General features: G+C 37.3%; 1 protein-coding gene and 1 long non-coding RNA gene across 4 annotated transcripts in view; both read left to right on the top strand.

Annotated features, from left to right (window-relative positions):
* The window catches only part of CASD1 (CAS1 domain containing 1), a 51,920-nt gene extending 42,374 nt beyond the window's left edge, over positions 1-9,546 (top strand). For all 3 annotated transcript variants that reach the window (XM_025872905.2, XM_073898833.1, XM_073898834.1), the window contains 4 exons: positions 1,972-2,112; positions 2,650-2,727; positions 6,500-6,592; positions 8,069-9,546. In XM_025872905.2, the coding sequence (XP_025728690.1) occupies positions 1,972-2,112; positions 2,650-2,727; positions 6,500-6,592; positions 8,069-8,335 (579 nt within the window). In that variant the 3' untranslated portion in view covers positions 8,336-9,546. The remainder of the gene's footprint in view (positions 1-1,971; positions 2,113-2,649; positions 2,728-6,499; positions 6,593-8,068) is intronic.
* A 1,702-nt stretch (positions 9,547-11,248) lies between these two features.
* Positions 11,249-19,576, top strand: LOC141373785 (uncharacterized). Its single transcript, XR_012380109.1, has 3 exons — positions 11,249-11,397; positions 12,405-12,470; positions 18,550-19,576. It is a non-coding gene; the product is annotated as an uncharacterized lncRNA (long non-coding RNA).
* Positions 19,577-20,852: the final 1,276 nt, after the last annotated feature.

Here is a 20,852-nt window from a genome sequence, read left to right on the forward strand (position 1 = left end):
CCGAGAAAATGTAAAACATCTAGCACAGTATTTGGAAAATAATGGACAATGAATAAATACTAATTACCTCTCTTCTCTCTTTCCCCTTTTTCTTCCATATTTCACTCATCCTTTTTTTCATTCCACAAATGTTTTCTTAATGCCTGTTCTGTGCCATTTCCGGTATCTAATACCTATGTACTTGCCGGTGTACTACAGGGCATTTCAGAACCACATATGAATAAACAGCTTTGCTAAAGGCTTGATATCAAATAATTTTAAGTTCTCAACTTTGTCATTAGAACAGTGTACTATGATATGATAATTCACTTTAAGTCCTTGTTTTTAAAAAAAATAAGCTTTGGGGCGCCTGGGTGGCTCAGTCAGTTAAGCGTTTGACTCTTGGTTTTCGGCTCAGGTTGTGATCTCAGGGTCATGGGAGGGCTCCACGTTCAGCAGGGAGACTGCTTGGAGATTCTCTCCCTCTGCACCTCCCCCCCATGCGCGTGCACATACGCACTCACTCTAAAAAATAAATAACTCTTAAAAAAAAAAGAAAAAGAAAAAGAAGCTTTATGTGCTTTCTGGCCCACCGTATTTTTTTTGCCATTCTTGTGTTACATAAGCTCCTTCTTAAAGGCATGATCTTGGTGGTATTAGTGTTGATTTATTTGGTTGAAAGTATCAATAGAAAATGTGTTTTATTTTGGTTTAGCATTTAAATTTTATCATACATCTCCATAATAGTTTTATTTATTATTTTTGTTGTTTTTTTTCATTTTAATTCCAGTAGAGTTGACATGTAGTGTTATATCAATTTCAGGTGTACAATATAGTGATTCAGCACTTTTATGCAATACTCCGTGCTCGTCATGATAACTGTACTCTTAATCCCCTTCACCTGATTCACCCATTTCCCCCACCCACCTCCCCTCTGGTAACCACCAGTTTGTGCTCTGTAGTTAAGAGTCTACTTTTTGGTTTATCTCCTTTTTTCTTCATTCAGTTGTTTCTTAAATTACACATATGACTGAAGTCGTATGGTATCTGTCTTTTCTGATTGACTTAATTTCACTTAGCATTATACCCTCTGGATCCATCCACGTTGTTGCATATGCATTCTTTTTGTGGCTGAGCGATATTCCATTGTGTGTGTGTGTGTGTGTGTGTGTGTGTATATATATATATATATATATACCACTTCTTTATCCATTTGTCAGTCAATGGACACTTGGACTAGTTCCATAATTTGGCTATTGTAGATAATGCCGCTATGGACATTGGGGTGCATGTATCTTTTTGAATTAGTGTCTTTGTTCTCTGGACAAATACCAGTAGTGGAATTACTGGATGAAAGTTCTACTTTTAATTTTTTGAGGAACCGCCATACTATTTTCCATTGCAACTGCACCATCTGCTTTCCCACCAACAGCGCACAAGGGTTCCTTTTTCTCCTTTTTCTTCCCAACACTTGTTATTTCTTGTGTTTTTATCATTATTTTGAAGTTATCTTTGTTTCTTCACTTGCTGCTGAGACTGCTCAGAATGAACCAGCTTATCTCAGATTGTTGCAAGAGCTGTTTGCTGTCCTATTGCAGATGGTCTCTAACAATCGTTGACTTTATGTTATTTCTTTTTTTTTTAAAGATTTTATTTATTTATTTGAGAGAGAGAGAGAATGAGAGATAGAAAGCACGAGAGGGAAGAGGGTCAGAGGGAGAAGCAGACTCCCTGCTGAGCAGAGAGCCCGATGCGGGACTCGATCCCCGGACTGCAGGATCATGACCTGAGCCGAAGGCAGTCGCTTAACCAACTGAGCCACCCAGGCGCCCAACTTTGTTATTTCTTGAAGTTTAAGTCCCTCATAGAAACTTTCAACCCTTCAGCTTTTAACCTACTTACTTTTGTACATATTGTCCTCATTTACCAAATATTTATGCTATTTACTGAAAAGTTGCCATTTAAAACAAATTTTCTCTTCTTCTTTTTCAGGTAGTCTTTCATGGAATGTTGTTTGCTTTCATTTATCTGGCTTTACAGAAGCGTCAAGTACTTTCTGAAGGAAAGGGTGAACCTCTTTTTTCAAACAAAATTTCAAATTTTCTATTGTTTATTTCAGTAGTTTCTTTCTTGGTAAGTTTCAAAATGTAATCTTGTAAGTTTTCAAAGTCCTAAATGATACAGAAAGCTAACTTTAAGAAACAGGAATTTAATCAATTATTTTTAATATATAAAATCATTACTTTTAAAATCCTTTGCTCTGTATTTTTCTAATTGAACATAAATGCTAAGACAATATGCATGTGGAAGTTAAGTATGAAGAATAACTGAGGATTCAGTGAAACAGAAATTTTTAAAGTTGTAATAAATTTGGGGAAAAATATAACGTAAGGTGTTTGACAGGAAGAGCCATCACTGCCTCATGATCACTATTTCTGGAAGAGCACAGACCTGTGGCTCCTCTTTCTCTGCTTTCTTTTCTTTGAGCAGCTGAGCAAACCAAAACAAGTGATGACCAAACATGTGGGCATTTTTACTGAAGCTTTTTAAATAGCATCATGGAGTATAATGTAGTAAACAAAGAAAATAATTGTGTAAAGATGCTGAGAAACCTGCCTCATTAAGGCATAACTATTTTCATGAACTGATCCATATCTTTTTTTGGTTTAGACCTATTCCATCTGGGCTAGCAGTTGTAAAAACAAAGCAGAGTGCAATGAACTCCACCCATCTGTATCTGTGGTACAGGTAATTGTCTTGATTTAGAAAATTTTTTTTCTTAATTCTTGATAAGAATACATCTTTAGAGGCAGTGAGATTTGAGATCAAACCATAAAATGTAGGTATATTACTTAATCTTCCTAAATGCTACCTTCCTTTACTGTACAGGGACTTTAAAATTTCTTTTAAAGGGTTGTTATATTAAATGTATGGAAATGATTGGTATTGGTCACTTTAGTAGGCACTTAGAAAATTGTTGGTTCTCCTCATATTTGTTTTGTCTTCATTTACTCATATTTATTTAATCATAACTATTAATGTGTTAGGTCCCATGCCGTACGTACACATACATACATGTTTAAGAAGTTCAGTGTTAAGATGCACACAGCTCCTGCCCTCATGGAATTTACAGTCTAATGGAGCTATGAACCAGTGAACATTCATTCATTGAACATTTTTTAATCATTTAACAAATATTTGTTACCTACTAGGCACTAGATATTAGGCCGGGGGGATACAGTGGTAACCAAATCAGACCTAGGTCCGGCCCTCCCAGAGCCTCCATTCTTCTATTACAAGTAGTAATCATAGAATCACCGTGTAATTATAAATAGTAGTACATGATGCTACAAGAGAATCTGATAAGGGAATCTGACCTAGTTGGAGTTGAAGCAAGGCATGGTGAGGGGTCAGAAATTATTTCCCTGGGAAAATTAAGTTGAGAATGGAGGGACGAAGGCAGACAGCAAGAACTCAGGCCCTGTGGGGAAGGGAGCATATTTACATTCAGGGAATTTGAAGAAGGCCGTGCGGGCTACAGCTCAGAGAGCCAGAGTCTAGAGAAGTATGTGGTAGTGACTGGGAGGTGGGCAGAGGCAAGGAGCAACTCAAATCAGACTGATGTTTTGCAGAGATACCTCTGGTTGCAGGTCATTATGGGACATTGTGATGGTGTGGTGATAGTTAAGTCCCAGGCGCTTTGCTAACATGTGGGACTTCTTCCCAACCCACCTTGGTATCAGAGTAGGGTTCCTGGAGAAAGCAGTATGTAAACTGAGACCTAAAAAATGAGCAGTGCAGCAAAGAGGAGCAAGGATGATTTCTAGAGGATCTTCTCTTAGGTCTTAAGTTCTCTTCACTGCAGGAACTATTTTATTCCCCTTGAACCTCTCTAGAGTCAGTAGAACTGAGCATGTGACAGACTCTTCAAATACAATCGATAATGAAATTTTAAGCATTATACTGTATTCATGTAGCATTTTCATGACTTCTCTAGACAGGAATAGTGCTTACCAGTAACTTTTTGCATATCGTATGTGATATCATTTCTGTTACCCCTGATGGAAAGGAGGTGTCACCATTCACAGTGCACCAGTACAGGATATAAAGAGAACTAAGGGAAAGAACGGCTACACAGAAGAAGACACAAGCCCTCCTGAGCCCTATCACCTGCCTTTCCAGTCACTACCCTCTGCACACTCCTAATTCCCTAGTACTTTTTCAGCGAGGGCCTCAGCTCCTCTGTTGCAGAATGCAAGAATGGACGGGGAGCACAAATTGAAGCAAGTACTAATTTTATTGGCAGCTACTTCTTTCCAAGGGCGCTAGTCCCCTGTTGTAAAAATCAGAGCATTCAGGGAGCTCCAAATTTTTACTTCCTTATCATGTTTCACTCTTATTCTCAGATACCAACAGGTGATGTAGGTGTGGGTGGGGGTGGGGGTGGGTGTGGATGTGATTACTAAAAATTTATATATGATTAGATGTCCTTAGCATACTTATCTGAGGAGGCTTCTTAGGAGTTTAACATGTACAAGATTCCTAGTGTTCCATTAGAAAGTATTTTCTCAGCCTGACCCTGCAGAAGGCTTATGGATCGATCCTTTTTTTTCTAAATTCAAGTACAGTTAACAGTGTTATATTAGTTTCAGGTGTACAATGTGGTAATTCACCAGTTCTCTACATTTCTCAGTGCTCATCAAGATAAGTGTGCTCTGAATCCCCTTTATCTACTTCACTCTTATAGATCAGTCCTTGACTCCTGACCTTTTAGTTTTGCCCATCAGTCTGGCTAGAAATGTCCAGAAAGGCTTGCTGTAGAACAGCATACAGGTGATTAACCATAAATAATGGATATTAAGTGCTAGCATAGTACCCAGCAAGTTACAAATGCTGAACACATTTTAAGTGTTGTTATTATTTCTTTATCAGGCCAATAAAGATGACTCCCTAGACCCCAGTTGTCTTCTCCATGACTATCATTTCTTTGATTTTTCTCTTCCCCTAATCACATCGTTTACTAAGTGTATGACGAAACACAGACTGGAATATGCTAAAGAAATAAGCACACACTGAAAAGGATAGATTAAAGTTAGAAAGAAGGAAAGTGATTTGCTTAGGGCTATTCCTAGATTTTCTGATGCTCAGACTAGTGATTTATGTTTATCTGTGTCATTCTCTCTCTAGCATTTTACAGTTTGTGCAATACTTTAATTATAATAACTCATTAAAGGGTTTCATGTTTAAGGGCTTTATTTAGGTCTCACCTTTATGATTTTTACCATTTATGTATACCACCTGTGCTATTAATTACCTAATGTGTTTCTTTAAATGGCTCGCAATGCATGTTATGATAAGGACCTTATATATGTTTTCCCATCTAATGTTCACATCAACCTTGAGAGTAAATCTTATCCCTATTCATACGGATGAGGAAACAGACCTAAGGGAGTAAAGTACCTTACCTTCAATCCCGGAACTAATACAAGGCAAAGGTTAGATTCAAACTTGAGTCTCTTTGACGCTACTGCCCATGAAGATCACTCAACTTAATGGTACCCGAGTAGTTCACTTTGGTTCCTTTTTCCACAAATGATAGAGTGATCCACAAATCTCCTATTTGCTCATCCTGTATGCATCCCAGAGCCTCTTCCTAAAGCCTTTGACCAGATGCCCAGAGTGATCAACACTGAATATAGGGTTTTTCTCTAAAATGTAAATAGATTTTTCGATCTTTTTATGAGAAAGTTTTTGAAAGGTATTTGTGAAAGTGAAAACAGTTTTTTTCTTTACAATTTCTTGCTTCTTTATAAGGAGAATAGGTTCTAAAGAGAGTTCTTTGCTTGATAAACTAGCTACTGAATGTTGACACTGAATTAGAGGTTTAGAAAATTCAAGATTGTTCCACCTGGTACAAAAGGATGGGGGAGAAAGGGTGAAGGCCAGGCGCCCAAAAGCTTGGAGGTTGTCTTTAGGGAGAAGAGATCAAAAGGGGAAAATACATGACACGTGAATGCAGTTCAAGATGTCATTTGCCTGGCCATATAGAGCAAACATGAGGACATCTTAAAAACCATGCCATTTCTCATATTTACATGGGTGTTAGTGGAGGGGGGCTATGGAGGAGTTGCAAGAGGGGGTATGTTGCTGCCAATCAGGCAGATACTTTTTTTGTGTGTAGCTAAATTGTATCATGGGGGTTTTTGAGTTTGGCTACACAAAATATGACATCATTTCTTTCTACACGGAGGTGGATTTATAATTTTTCAAATACACATAAAATTGTTCAGCCATGTACTGCCCAAAATCTGCACTGATACACAGTATACAGACCGCATGTTGAGAAATCTAACTTGGACAGAGTCTAGAACAAAAATAACTTGCTAAAACTTTCTCTGTTGACAAAAACCATTGTGTATGTATCAAATTCAAGAACATAGATAATAAAGTTATCACTTGAAGGAAAGCAAATGCTTTTAGTAAACAGATTATTTATTTTGTCTTTGTGGTTCTTCCTTAGATTTTAGCCTTCATCCTAATAAGGAATATCCCTGGATATGCCCGATCAGTTTATAGCTCATTTTTTGCTTGGTTTGGAAAAATTTCATTAGAGGTTGGTACATTAATATTTTGTTCTACCTTACACAGCCAAGTGTTATATGCATGTGTGTATGTGTATAAATCCAAAATACATTTTTTAAATCAAAACTATGCTATTTATGGAAATATAGAGAAGAAACTCAGAACTTTCAACAGTAATAAAGTAGTATATTTTTAATCTAGTTATTTTATGACTAGACATAGATGACTTTCAAATATTCTTTATATTAAGCTTGTAAGCACTAAATTGCTGAGATCAGAAAAGAGAAAAGTTAAATAGATACAAATGAAATTTATAGATATAAATGAAGTCAGGCTGAAGGGATTTTGATTTGTTCTTCATCTCCATAATTAAATATTCCTGGAATTTAGTTTATCAATACTTATGCGAATAAAATTCACCCTTATGATTGGAAATTTGGGGAAATTTTTTAACCTTCTTACATTTTGTATGCAGTACTGAATATGACTTATTTAAAACCTTAGAATAGGTTTTGAAAAACATTCTGAATATTCTGAGCTCTGTTATTCAAAGTAGAACATTTTAAAACAGTAGAATTCATATTGTAATCATAAAAGACATATTTCAGAGTATAAGATTTATTATTAAGTTGTCCTTAAAATAGGGAAAATAAATTTTTCTTTGAGTTTTTTAATAAATGTTCTTTTTTTTTTTTGGTCTCATAAGTGAGACTGAATAGAATTTAGAATTATTAATCAAGAATGACTTATCAAGTCATTCAGTAGATAAAAGAATGTTTATTTTGCTATCCCCTTAATATTTGGAGCATGAGCGTTTTTATTAACTTTGATGAATGAATTTATAATTTGGTATTTCTAGTAAAAATATCAAAATTTTATAGTCTCCTACTTGAGAGGTAGCATAAGCATTTTTCTGCTCTCTGATATTTTGAACAAATGTGATGAAAGAACCACATTTGTAACCACCACTGAAAGTTGTAGTGGTTTCATCTAATATGTATACTCACATGGAAGCTGAAATATACTTTAGGAACATGCAAATGCAGTTGAAAACATTTGTCTGGCCATGCAGAGCAAACTTGAGGACATCTTAACGCCCATACCACTTCCTGTTCATATATCCACATACAGAAATATAATCACAAATATATATAAATATGCAGTATGCACTTATGTGCACACACCCCTAGTAATACTCTGATCTAAAGACCAGAGTCCAGAAATCCTTCTGTCAGCTGTCTTCTGTGTCATGCAAAAAAAAAAAAAAATGTTTTTTAAAGTTGTAAGGTTCCTGTTTGATTTCTTGGGGACTTTGAAACAGCGCTTCAACAAGTAGGAGTTCTGAAGAGTAGAGTGCAGTCAACTTTTCAGGACCAAGAGTGAAACAGAAGTAAATGGTTTGGAAAAAGCCTTCTAACATAATTATGCTAGGAAATGTTTAAATTAGGCAAAACTGTGATGTAGTCGTTGACCCTCTGTACATGATCTAACTTTGCTCTCCTTCCAGCTCTTTATTTGCCAATATCACATATGGCTGGCCGCCGACACCAGGGGCATCTTGGTACTCATACCTGGAAACCCTATGCTCAACATCATCGTCAGCACTTTCATATTTGTTTGTGTGGCACACGAAATTTCTCAGATCACTAATGATCTTGCACAGATTATTATTCCTAAAGATAACTCCTCTCTCTTGAAAAGGTTGGCATGTATAGCTGCATTTTTCTGTGGACTCCTCATCTTATCGTCGATTCAAGATAAGTCAAGACATTAGGTTCCTAAAATCCTAAGAAACTTACATTCTTCAGGCTAATTTTGTGTCTGCCTAGAGGAGAAAAGCATCTATCTGGAGATATAAATGTATATGTAAATTAAAAACTCGTGTGGCAAGAGGACAGCTCAGTGGCATTGTGGAACATGTGTGGTTGTATATGTTGGAAATGTACGTCTCCAATGTGAAATCCTGAAAAACAGTTGAAGCAGAGTGCATTGTATAGGATTGCATGTGAAACGTCTTTTCTACTGGATCTATATTTCCATTTATAAATGATTTTAAGTTAACATGAAGGCAGGGAAATAATTACCTTTCCAGGAAAAACATAATTTAATTAGCTTAGTGGCACCACTGAGTGTTTTGATCTTTACTAAATTTGTGGTAATAAGATTGTCTCTACCTGTATTCATCATGGAACTTCCTACTTCACTGAAAACTTTCTTACTCAAGAATGTCTGCAGTATTGTTTTCTTACCATATGTGCAATGATGCGGAATGATAAACAGTATGCCTTTAATTTATATGTGTTCACGTTCTGATGTTACCTGTTTCCTGACATGATTTTTCTTCCTAGCTGTGGTTTTCAGGTATACCTAAATCTTTGTATATTTTGTCTCACAGAGTTGTTCTAGGCTCCATGACAGGGTTTTGTCACTGTTGATGTTGTTGTTGCTTCTTTCTATAAAAAGACCAAGTTTTCTTTCCAATCTATTCATATGTGTCCTTTCCCTAAGCTATACCAGTGTGATACCAGTTACCCTGTGGATCCATTTAATATGTTTTCCTCCAACTAATTAATTTCTATTTTTTCCAATGTTTGGAAAGCTCTTTATACTCATTTTCGTATTTCCTATTACTCCCCCTATTTTTTAAAAAAAAAATATTTATCAATCTAACTGGTGCAGTGTAGTAAAGATTCAAGTTGTTATGACTGAGATGTATAACCATAAGTAGAATTTTAAGTAAACCGGTGACTTTGGGCAATATATGTTTTTCATTTTGTTTTGTTACAAGCTAACTGTTAGAGGTATAAATTTATTTATCTGTTGTACAGATTTGATTATAACGTTTAATGTTTGAAAGATTGCACTTGTTTGCTCTTATTGTGTGTGGGATAAAATATATTTTCTGTTCATGGTATATGAATATATGGAGTAATTTAAACAGTAAATAAACATTCTGTGGATGCTTATTTTTGTATTGGCAAAGTATCAATTAAACTGTATGTGTCCTTTTTTTAAAAAATCTGGATCCATTAATGATTGGGTCAAATTTCTAATTTATTTCTTCAGCTTAAATTTACTTTTCCAAACTCTTTGTGCATAGGGAGAGGTCACTGTGATAGTTGAATAAGGAATGATATAGTTATCAGAGTGTCAGAGGATAATCTGCCTTTCTACCCAGGAAGTTCAAGCACTATGGTTTATTAGTAGTCTTACTTGAAGATCTTAAAAATTTAATTATTATTTCTTTAGCACTGGATTTATGTGCTAGTGATATCTTCCCATTAATTGTGGAATAATTCTCAGACAGAAATGTGTGTTCTTTCTTTTTCTCTCTTCTTCTGCCCTTACTTAATCTTTTGACATTTCCCAGATAGACAATTGTAATGATTCATTGCTCTGCCTCCTAGACTGCAGCCTTATAAGTAGAGAATAGTATAGTTATAAATCAAAAACTTCCAAGTACCATGATCACATTATTCTTGCTGGTGTGGCTTGCCAATGAGTAGAGGGCATTTTAATTTAGCTTGTAAGTTTTATCACCTAAAAAAGATTCTTCCCGATGAAACAATTGAAAAAGAAAGATGACCAGCATTTCTCTGTTTTTTGGAAGCACTTATGTCTTCCAATAGTGATACCCAATGAATATGTTTTCTCTCCTATTCGAATTTAAGCCTAAAACTTAACTAGCAAGCCCTTTCTTCATCACATACTCTCATTTAATATGTCCCACTGTTTTAGTTAGTTATATTTAATAATTACAATATAGCGCATTTGTAATTGAAGTATATTCTATTTACATTTAATTTTCTTAATGAGTCTTATGGCTGAGGGGATTGTGGTAGAAGTTGCCATAAGAACATCATCTATGGCGCTTACCATAGCACCTCTGAAACAAATAATACATTATATGTTAAAAAAAAAAAGTAGGAAGGGAAAAATGAAGGAGGGGAAATTGGAGGGGGAGACGAACCATGAGAGACTGGACTCTGAGAAACAAACTGAGGGTTCTGGAGGGGAGGAGAGTGGGGAGATGGGTTAGCCTGGTGATGGGTATTAAAGAGGACATGTATTGAATGGAGCACTGGGTGTTATACGCAAACAATGAATCATGGAACACTACATCAAAAACTAATGATGTCTGGTGATTAACATAACAAAATAAAATTTAAAAAATGTAAACAGGAAGAAAAAAGAACAGCATCTACGTATGGTATATGTTTTAATACCTTCTCTGCATTGATTTAGATTCTGACTAGCATTGCTCATTCATACCATTCTTCAGAAAAAGATGTTTAATGGAATATTTTGACACACTAAAATTGAGATAATGCCACAGAGGTTCTCTAAACTCAGATTTTCTCTACCATAAATTGCACTGAGACATCTACCATCTGGACCCAGAAGGGACTTGCTTGACTCAAATCTACCGCAATCCTTCCCCGTTTCCTTTGCCAAACCTTCCCATTTTTATGGATAGCCAACATAGCATTAAAAATTCAGAGCCTTGGGGCGCCTGGGTGGCTCAGTTGGTTAAGCATCTGCCTTCAGCTCAGGTCGTGATCCCAGCGTCCTGGGATGGAGCCCTGCATGGGGCTCCGTGCTCAGCAGGGAGCCTGCTTCTCCCTCTCCCCTGCCTGCCTGTCTGCCCACTTGTGATCTCTGTCTCTCTCTGTCAAATAAACAAACAAACAAACTTTAAAAATTCAGAGCCTTGACCTAAAATCATTCACTGTACCACTAAGCTAGATCCTATGATTTGTTTTAGGTGCTGGTAAAAATAACATTTGTACCCTACCATTCCATTGTAAGATAAGTTAACCCGTTACAATTTTGAAGGTGAGTGAATTTTTTTCTCCACAAATGCCTTATCATTTCAAATGTTAGCATAGGAAGCTTGTAAGTATAGTAAAATTAACTTTAATAATAAGTGCATATGTTTATATTTAATTTTTTTACTAGATTGTAAACATTAAGGTAAATAAATAAGTAAACAAACTATAGGACCAAGGGCAGAACCTTCATGTAATAGATAATAAAAGCCAGTTCTCCAAAGAATGTGCAATTTCTTGGACAATACCTCGCTTCCTTCAGATTGTCCCTCCCCCTTGAGGCTGGGACTTTAACAAACCTCGGGAGAGCCAAGTTGGAATTTTTATGTTGAGCCGTTAATTAAAACTCTACCATGCTATCATTTTTAGCCTGTAAAAATGGCAGTTTCATATGGCTTAACCTCACAGCTTCCCTTTTGTAAAAATAAAGTAATTCAGATAGTTATCTCCAGAACTTATCCGGACAACTACTTCAAAAATTCCAAATACTAAGTCTGGTTTTATTTAGGGTGATTTTGAGGATTGGTGAAAACTTCAAATACACCTAATTTGAAAAGCTCCATTAAATCTATATTTGTCTTTCCTTTAATGAAATCCCTTCTAGTGTCTTGTACAGATTAGAAATATTTTATATTTTTTCAAAGTTAGATCTATAATGTAAACAAGAGACTATTTTCCAAAAGTAGAGTTGATATTATGAACTGCAAAATATCTAATGCTTTAATTAGAAATGACTTATTTGTTTATTTATAAAATAATGTTAAAATACCATCCCAGAGCATAAAAATGGGACAGATGAACATTTTAAAAGGAAATTTGTGGTTACCTAGAGGTATTTTTGTCTTCCATAGGGCAAAATCCTCATGTTTAAAAGTAATTATTACAGTATTTTAAAATTCAGCTAGTTTTATTAGCTTTTACTCCTTATTGAAAAAACATTTGGGAGAATTTTCTAATAATAAAGTCACAAAAAAGAAAACTATTAACAAGACTTTGTTTTTTTTAATTCTACAGCTACTGCAGATGGATTAATTCTTTTACTCTCCATTGCCAAAATAACAAAGCTGGAATTAGCTGACGGTAAAAGCTCTCTGTGTTTATCACGCCATCTCTTCTTAATATGAATGCTAGCCAGGCTAATCTTACTGTTCCCCAAATATCATACTCTTCTTTGGTTCACACTCTTCATCTACCTAAATCCAACTTATTTCAAGAATTAAAAATTTAAGAATTTGAACTCCACCATCTCTGTGAAAACAATACTTTCATTATCTCACTTTTTAAAAACTACTCTAGCACTAATTACCTGGTCCCACCATCTTGTCATTTCTTCCATTTCTTCAGTAAGGTTACAACTCCAGGGTCAAGAGAGTATTTCTTATGGATATAGCAAGGTGCTAGACACAAAGTGGATGTAAAGAGGCTTAGCCATCAGCTAAGGGATTCTGGCTTTATTTCTCCCATCTTAAAAAGAGAACTTCTCTTTATCTCTTGTGTTCATTCCCAAAGCTACTGCCTCATTTATTTTCTCCTGCAGACCCGAGCTGCTCTTGTCAAGATCATTGAGAACCTCCCTATTGCTAAATCCAATGACCAATTCTCCAGTCTTCACCCTACTTGACCTATGAGCAGTATTGGACACAGTTGATTTACTGCCTCCCTGTTCAGCCACCTTCACTATGCTTCCAGGACATCATCATTTCCTGTTTTCTTCCCTCCTCAGTGGCCATTTCTCCAGTCTTGTTCCCTGGGTCTTCTTCATACCCCCACCTCTAAATTGCAGTTCCCCCAAACTCAGAACTCAGACCTCCACACTCACTTCTTAAGAGATATCACCTAGTGACATGACTTCATTATCTATAATCTGAGGACTACCAAAATTATATTTTCAGTCTAAACCTCTTCTCTACAATTCAAACTCGGATATCCAACTGCCTACTTAACATCTCCATTTGAATATCTAAAACACATATCAAACTTAAGTCAAAACCAAAACTAAGCTTCCCCACTACTTGCCAGAAAAACACCCCGATCTTTCTCTTCTCAGTAAATGGCATCTACATCCTTCAACTTGCTCAGATAAACAATTTTGACTCCTTTTTTCTTACAGCTTGACATCATAAATTTTAGTAAACCTTGTCAGCTTCATTTTCAAAATATATCCACAATTCAGTAATTCAGCCACTTTTCATCACCTCCAATGTGATCACCCTGTTCCAAAACCCCACTGGCTCTTTCCTGGAATACTGTAATGGCTCCGTTTTTTGTCCCATAGTTATGACCCGCTCATACCTTTTACTTATCTATTTATTTTATTTTCCATCCCTTCCCATTAGAACATGATTTTTCTGAGGACAGGGATTTTTCTGATTCCTTCACCATGGTATCCCCAACTCTTAGAACAATGCCTTTCTCAGTTATTTGCTGGATGAATTCATGAATGCTGCAAAAAACAGTGTCAAGTACTAACCCCGCTTGAGGCAGGTAGGCAGTCATGCAAGGGTGAGGCAGCTGGGAAAAAAACTTTTCCTTAGCCATTTGGACAAGAGGCTAAAGGTATATTCTGTCTGGCTGTTAGAATGTTGATTTGCATAATGTTATAAAAAAATGTAATTCACTCATGCAGCCAGGTAAATAGTGACTCAGCAGCAGGGTAAGTTTCTGCCCTCGATTGCAACTACCTGCAGAATTGAGCACCAGCCATACCATATAGACCATAAGTCTTTTACTCACTGTGGGTTCATCCTATCATTCCTCATTTTCTTGCTTTACACTGGGGCCAGATGTCACCTGCCATTTTGCCAATGCACTTATATGATTATTTTTCTTGTAGTAGAGAATTAATTATTTGGACTCATATCTCTATTGGAAGTATGAAAATAAAAAGATAAACCAAGAGAGCCATGTATTTTAAAAAAGAAAGAGATTGTGCTTTTTGTGGAAGTCAAAAATATTCCTCTGTGTTTAATAGGCAAAATGTAACTGTGTCAAAGAATACAACTTAAAAAATCATTATGAAATAAACTAAACTAAAACCCATTGCCAGTACTTAGAAATGTATATGTGAGTGCCAGTATAAATAAGATTAATGAATTAAATGAGCCTGACATTTTAACAAGGCTTGATTTTAAATAAAAAATTTAAAAATAATAGTGCTGTGAAATTCAGATATATATTAAGTGAAAAAAATTGCATCAAAACATTTAACAGATGGTAACTTTTAAAAGCATATCCACTGAATGTAGCAAAAATTACATTCCCAAAGAAATAAGCAGAAATTACATGCCAAAAAGAAATAAGCTTTTGAAAATAGAAGGCTAACTGGGAAAATTCTTTTATCTTCCTCAGCATATCGGGATATAGCTGAGAACTTACAGAAAAATTTATGAAAAGTTCATTTGTGACATTTTCTATTGCAGTTGAGAGCCCAGGTATCAACAATACCACCTACTTAGTTATATTTATGTGTACTTTCAGAGAAAAATCTGAGATTACCAAGTGACTCAGAACCATACATATGTCATTACTGATCAATTTGCTTGAAAAAAAACCTTAAAGTTTGATAAAGGCTAATATTAACATTAATCAAGTTATAATTAATAAGTATGATAACAAAGTGCTATTGTGATGATCCATGGACTTACAAAATGAAACTGAAATTAGTTTCAAAAGGACATAGAACTTAGGTCCACCTGTTTCATTCCCTGGGAATGACTACATGCTAAGTAAGACCTTGGGATGTATTCTGGACACAATCATTTATATCACAAAGAGGATGTATTCCTTGGCTTGTGTTATAGACAGGTTGGTGTTTTGCTTAATAAATTGGATGTACCACATGGGAGTCTGCCATATCACAGGAGGTTAGGTGGCACTGTACCTAGAAAGGAACTATTGAAAGAAATTTAATTCTTCACATCATTCAAGAAAAAATGACCCCGTTGGCTTAACTGCAAAGACTGGAATCAAGATGGTCCATCTTGATTGGCAGTTCAACCCATCTTACCAGTTTGAATATTTCTCTGCAAAGACTTTCAAAACTGGTCGTGTAAATATACAACTTAATTTGTTCACTCTTAGGAGAATCGTGATTTGGGGAAACTTATTTGGCAACATGTTATTTTGGTTCATTTTCTTATGCTAAAAAGGGTTTCCAGAGAAAGAAGTGGTGACAATGACATTCTCAAAGTTGTGATGTTGAAGAATGACTTCTAGAAATTCTTCTCTGGTTTTAAGGCTTACAAAAATTTAATAACACTATTTGTCTGACCTTTCCATATTAATAGTGATAATAAAAATGAAGGGACACAGTGGAAGTTATATGACTGCCATTTAATATGGTGCCAGAACCAAAATATGACAAAATTGGAATACCTGAATTCTACATAGACATTAGGAATACTGGCCTTAAAATATAAATACTATTATGCAGGTATTTTATCCATGTTCAAAAGTAAAAATTACAAAGAATTTGGGAGACTATAAAACTGAATCACATACCCCTTGTCTCTAAAGGACTCAAAGGTAAAATTGTACTGAATATCACAATGAAAATTCTGACATTTTACATCCTAGTAAAAAGATGGTATCAAGATTCTTACCCAGGGAAGAAAAATGTCCTAATTAAATTTATTTTCCCTTTATTTTTTACTTTTCAAATTTAAAATAGCTCCAATATTATAAATGTTTGTCATATTAAAGGCTTATCACACAGTAAAAATAAAGCTTGATTTGGCATCTGGCAGTTTTGTGGGGGGTTTTTTAATTCTTAGCCCTCTTCATGGCCCTTTCTGTGTCGTCACAGTAAGTACTTGATTTTTGACTATAGCTCTTTCATAACCAAGCCAGTTACATTGTGTTGTGTTGTGTTGTTTAACAAGTCATCGGATCAAAGTCCTGCTAATAAAAGGAATAGATTCTCCTCTGTGAGAATACACGAGGTTGGTTTCAGAAGATAAATAACGTTTGCAGGGGCAAGATGTGTTTCTCTGAGGTAATTCAGGAGAAAAACAGTGACAGCCATCTCTGTATAGAAACAGCAAACTAGAACTAAAAGCCATCTCTTCTTTGCTTCCTTCCATCTCATCACCTTAGGACACACTATCACTGGGAGAGAAAAAAAAGATAGAAAACATGTAGTTGAAGTCTGAGGGGCCCAGCACTTTCAAAACACACACACAGAAGGGACACAGAGCTGGAGCCCTTTCTCAGAGACTACAAAATTTAACATGGAAGCTGTAAAGAAGTAATTCATGGGCAAGAATATCCAAGAAAAAATTTAAATGGACTAATAAGGGTAGGACTCGGACAATCGGATATTTAGACACATTATTAACTTATAACTCTATCAGTGTGGAATAGCAGATGCAACAATATACAGATTAATGGGCAGAATAGCAAGCACAGAAACAGATTTTACCTCAGGTGATAGTAGGGTAAGGTAATAGTTTGATTTCACATTACAAGGGAAAGGTAGAAATACTCCTTAAATAGTCCCAAGACAATTGCTTAACCATGGGTATGAGGACACTAGACTCCCGTTCTTACTCTGTATACCAAAAGACATTTAAGATGAGTAATGGGTTTAAAGACATAAAATAAGTGACCATATCAAGATGAGAAAAGACCCATTAAGGATAAAGCAAAAGGTAAAAACCAGAATTGCTATATCCCATTACATAAAAATTTAAAGCCAATATACCAAAAGTCATATATAGAAAAAATACAAGCTGGAAAATTTTAGAACATGAGTATTTGACCAAAAAAGTAATATCCTCAGTATATATAGAGTTCCTGAAGCTTAGAAAAACCAAACTATTTTCCAAATTTCAGTTGGTTCCTGATTAATTCTGTACAGAAGTTCACTTCATTCAGCTACCTTGACGTACATTACTCAAATAATTTAGCTTGGAAGAACATCAGGAAATCACAGTACTCAAAGCTAGGCTTTCTATGGATGTTTTTTGGAAGCTGGGGTGTGGGGGTTAATGGCCACTATGTTTAGTTATACCTTCTTTACACATTTTCCAGACGAATACTCATTAAGACTAGGTTATATTGAGCAGAAATGTGGAACCCAATGACCCATCTGTCTGCGTGAGAGTGCATATTGTGTTGTTTCTTTCCTAAAGAGAACCTTGGCCAAATTCTATAGTATTCCCTCAGACACTCCTGATCATTGGACTTAAATTTCCCCCAAAGATGTCGCTCCTACACTAGTTCAATGTCCTGTTGAGACCACTTTTTTCCTAGATCCCTGGAACAGCGGAACTTCATGAACAGGATGTGCAGCATTGAACTCCCAGCTACCTAATATCTGTCAGCTCTGGGTTTGAAGCACAACATTTATAAAGGAACATAGAGAATTTGCTCTTTATCACCTCCTCAGATCCTTTAGAATGTACCCAGAGTGAAGTCAGGCAAGCACCTCGCAAAGACCGCCTGTACAACATTTTCCCTATGTATTCTAGAATCTCTCTTCAGTTTGAAGCCGTTGGCCAGCCTTGCAGGACACGCTACAAAACAGTTATATGAAATTCACCGTTGTGTCAACTGTAAGAATGTTGTTGATTATGTTACACAATGGCCTCTTTATGTGGACTCTCCAGAGTTATTTCATTCTGGCCCTTGTACTGGAATATTTGTGCTTCTCCTGAACAGTTTATCTGCTACTATCTTAGGGACACTGTGAGTTAGCGTTTCATATTTGCTGATAAAAAGCTAGAGCTAAGTTTGTGCTTCATCCCCAAAACCAGGGCACTTTGGCCTTCATTATTTCTATTAGCCTCCTTCATGGCCCTCTATCCTTCTCATCTACTTCAAACGAAGTTATCTGACTATATTTTGCCCAGCCCAGTAAGCCTTCTTACGTCCTTTTTGGAACAAGACAGTGTGATGGTCATAAGTGCTTCCTCAGACCACACCTGCCAGACGAGCAATAGGGCACCCAGAACAGTTCATAAAATATCCCGACAGCAAATGCTCAAGGTTCTCCCCACCTCTTCCTAACAACGGGGCTCCTCCTCCTCTCCACGTTGTTTCTCCTTCTCAGCCAATGCTCTTTCCTCTTTCTTTTTTTAAGATTACCAAAAATTCTAGTGGTATCCGTGCTGGTTCCTTCTCCCCTATCTACCAATTTTGTTTCTGTTTTGGAGGTTAGCTGCTCTGAGGACCAGACGCCAGGCCACAGACTCGAGATGTTGGTACACATTTGTTTTAAGCACAGGGCAGTGACCACTTCCACGGACACTTGCTTCTTATCACCTGTCATCATGAGCCTGCTCTGAGAACGTCCGGCCCCAGCGAGGGGCTCTATGCCTTAGACCTTGAATCAGAGGCTCTTTCCCCCACTAGAATGTGGTCTCAGCTGCCCCCTTTTCCCTGTATCCCAGAGGATGTTGGAAGATTCAAGAAAATTCCTCTCTTCATTGTGGCGTTCGTCTTCCTGGCCATTCAGAAAAATCTGAGGCCCCATCACATAGGATGGTGCTCAGAAGGAGAACAAAGGTACCCCCACCTTCCACACAGAGCGCTTGGGGAAATCACAGTGTTACCTGTAGGGGGCTCTAACCCGTGAATCCTCAGTCTGGGATCCATGACAGGGAGTATCTATGACAGAGGGAGCAGTCACCCTCAGCAGAAAAGAGAGTGGCAAGGAAGTGCATGGAACACGGAGAAGGTGTTAGGTAGACCACTCAAGATAGGAGGTTATCCTGAAACTAATGTAACCTTGTGTATAGACTATACTCAAACAAACAAGAAGGTGCAAAACAGCATATATTGAATGCTACATTTGTAAACAAGAAGCAAACATAAAACCAACATATTGATGCTGTGGGAAAAAAAGGAAATTATACCACCTCCTCCCTTACCCCCTTTTCCCTGTTTCCTAAAAGGAGGCCAATGCTACAGAGGCCACGTCCGCGACGTCCATGCAAAAGTCCGAACAGGCCTCTCTGGGGAGATAATATTTCAGCTCCGAGAAACTCTGTCATACACAGCTAAGGAATTCTTTGAGGGAAGGTAATTTTTTTGGTTGGGCCAACAGGAGAATCAGGCCATAATTTGTTATTTTCAGTTTTCAATTTTGTTCTTAGTAAGAGAAAAATTGTCCACTTATTTCTTTTATCCATATATAACTTAAAGGCTTATCCCTTTCTTGGCAATCTTCGGGCAATCTTTGTAAAATAAAGTGATAACCCCTTGTCTAACGCTGCAGATACTTTCCCCAGTTGCCATTTGTCTTCTATTTTGACTGATTATAATTTTTTTAACATAAAAATGTTCAAGCTCAAAATTTACTGGTCGTTTTGATTGCTCTCTTTCCCTCCAACCAGGATGAAAGGAGAGAGGTAAGGATGGAAATTTGAGTCAGAGGAGCTTCTACTCGCGTGAAACCCTGACAAAATCTCAGCCAGGCCGTGAGATTCCCCCTCTCCCCCCGAGCAAAATGACGCCTTCAGAGGAGGCCCGCGTCCGAGCGGAATAGCCTGGTCTATGGACCCCAGCGCGGCTCAGTGCTGGCTGGGAGCAGCGCCCGGCGATTGGGACCTCGACCTCAACGGCCAGGGGGACCCAACAGTGCGGTCTGTGCGGACTGTCTCCTACCCTCTTCAGTCAGCTTCTCTTGAGGGGAGACGGGAACAGGGCACTGCTGCACCCGCCACCGCTCAGCCCTGGTGCTGGGCCCAAATCTGCATCCACACGTCTTCGGGAAATTTGTCCTCCATGATTTTCATGAGCCGCTTTTTCGGAACATAAGTTTTTAAACAGAGAGGTCAGTGAGACAAGCTGCGGTCCCTGTCTTTGTGCCGTGAGCCTCCTGGACACAACCGGTTTCGGTCCGATCTTCCTCCTCCACCGTCAATTCTAAATCCCTCTTGCCCTTAGCTAGCAGCTCTTGGTGGCTTGTGATCCAAACTCTCTTTCTGGAAGGGGCTTGTGATCCAGACTCTCTTTCTGGAAGGGTCTCTGAGCTCCTGGTGATCACGCTCATTAGGCTGAGAGTGCTGCACTTGTTCATTCACAGTCCCAGGAGGACGAGGGAGTAGGGAGCAGAACCTAAGTGGATCACCTCAGTTCTGCACACATTCTTTCCATCTGTCATTGTGTGAAAGCAGCCCTACCCCCTGTTGCTGATCAGAAGCGTTTGCCCCTTCCAAAATGGTGACTCTTTTTTTTTGCAGGCTGGACCTCACAATCAATTTTTCTGAAGTGAGATCTGAGCAGCTCACCTCCACCGCCAAAGCAAAGAATGAGGAGGGAAGTATTTGCATTCAAGAAGAAGGAGGGGGAGGAGGAGGAACCCAGAAATTTACAATTAAACTCATGTGCTACATCAAGAGACCAAAAGAAAAAAATGGGAAGAGTCACACACACACACACACACACACACACACACACATATATGTATGTATGTATGAGAATTCATAATTTGGTAAACATAGAATTTTAAATAAGCAA

The sequence above is a fragment of the Callorhinus ursinus genome, unplaced genomic scaffold, assembly GCF_003265705.2.
Source record: "Callorhinus ursinus isolate GAN/ISIS: 27379988/994484 unplaced genomic scaffold, GSC_fseal_2.0 scaffold12, whole genome shotgun sequence".
NCBI lineage: Eukaryota > Metazoa > Chordata > Mammalia > Carnivora > Otariidae > Callorhinus > Callorhinus ursinus.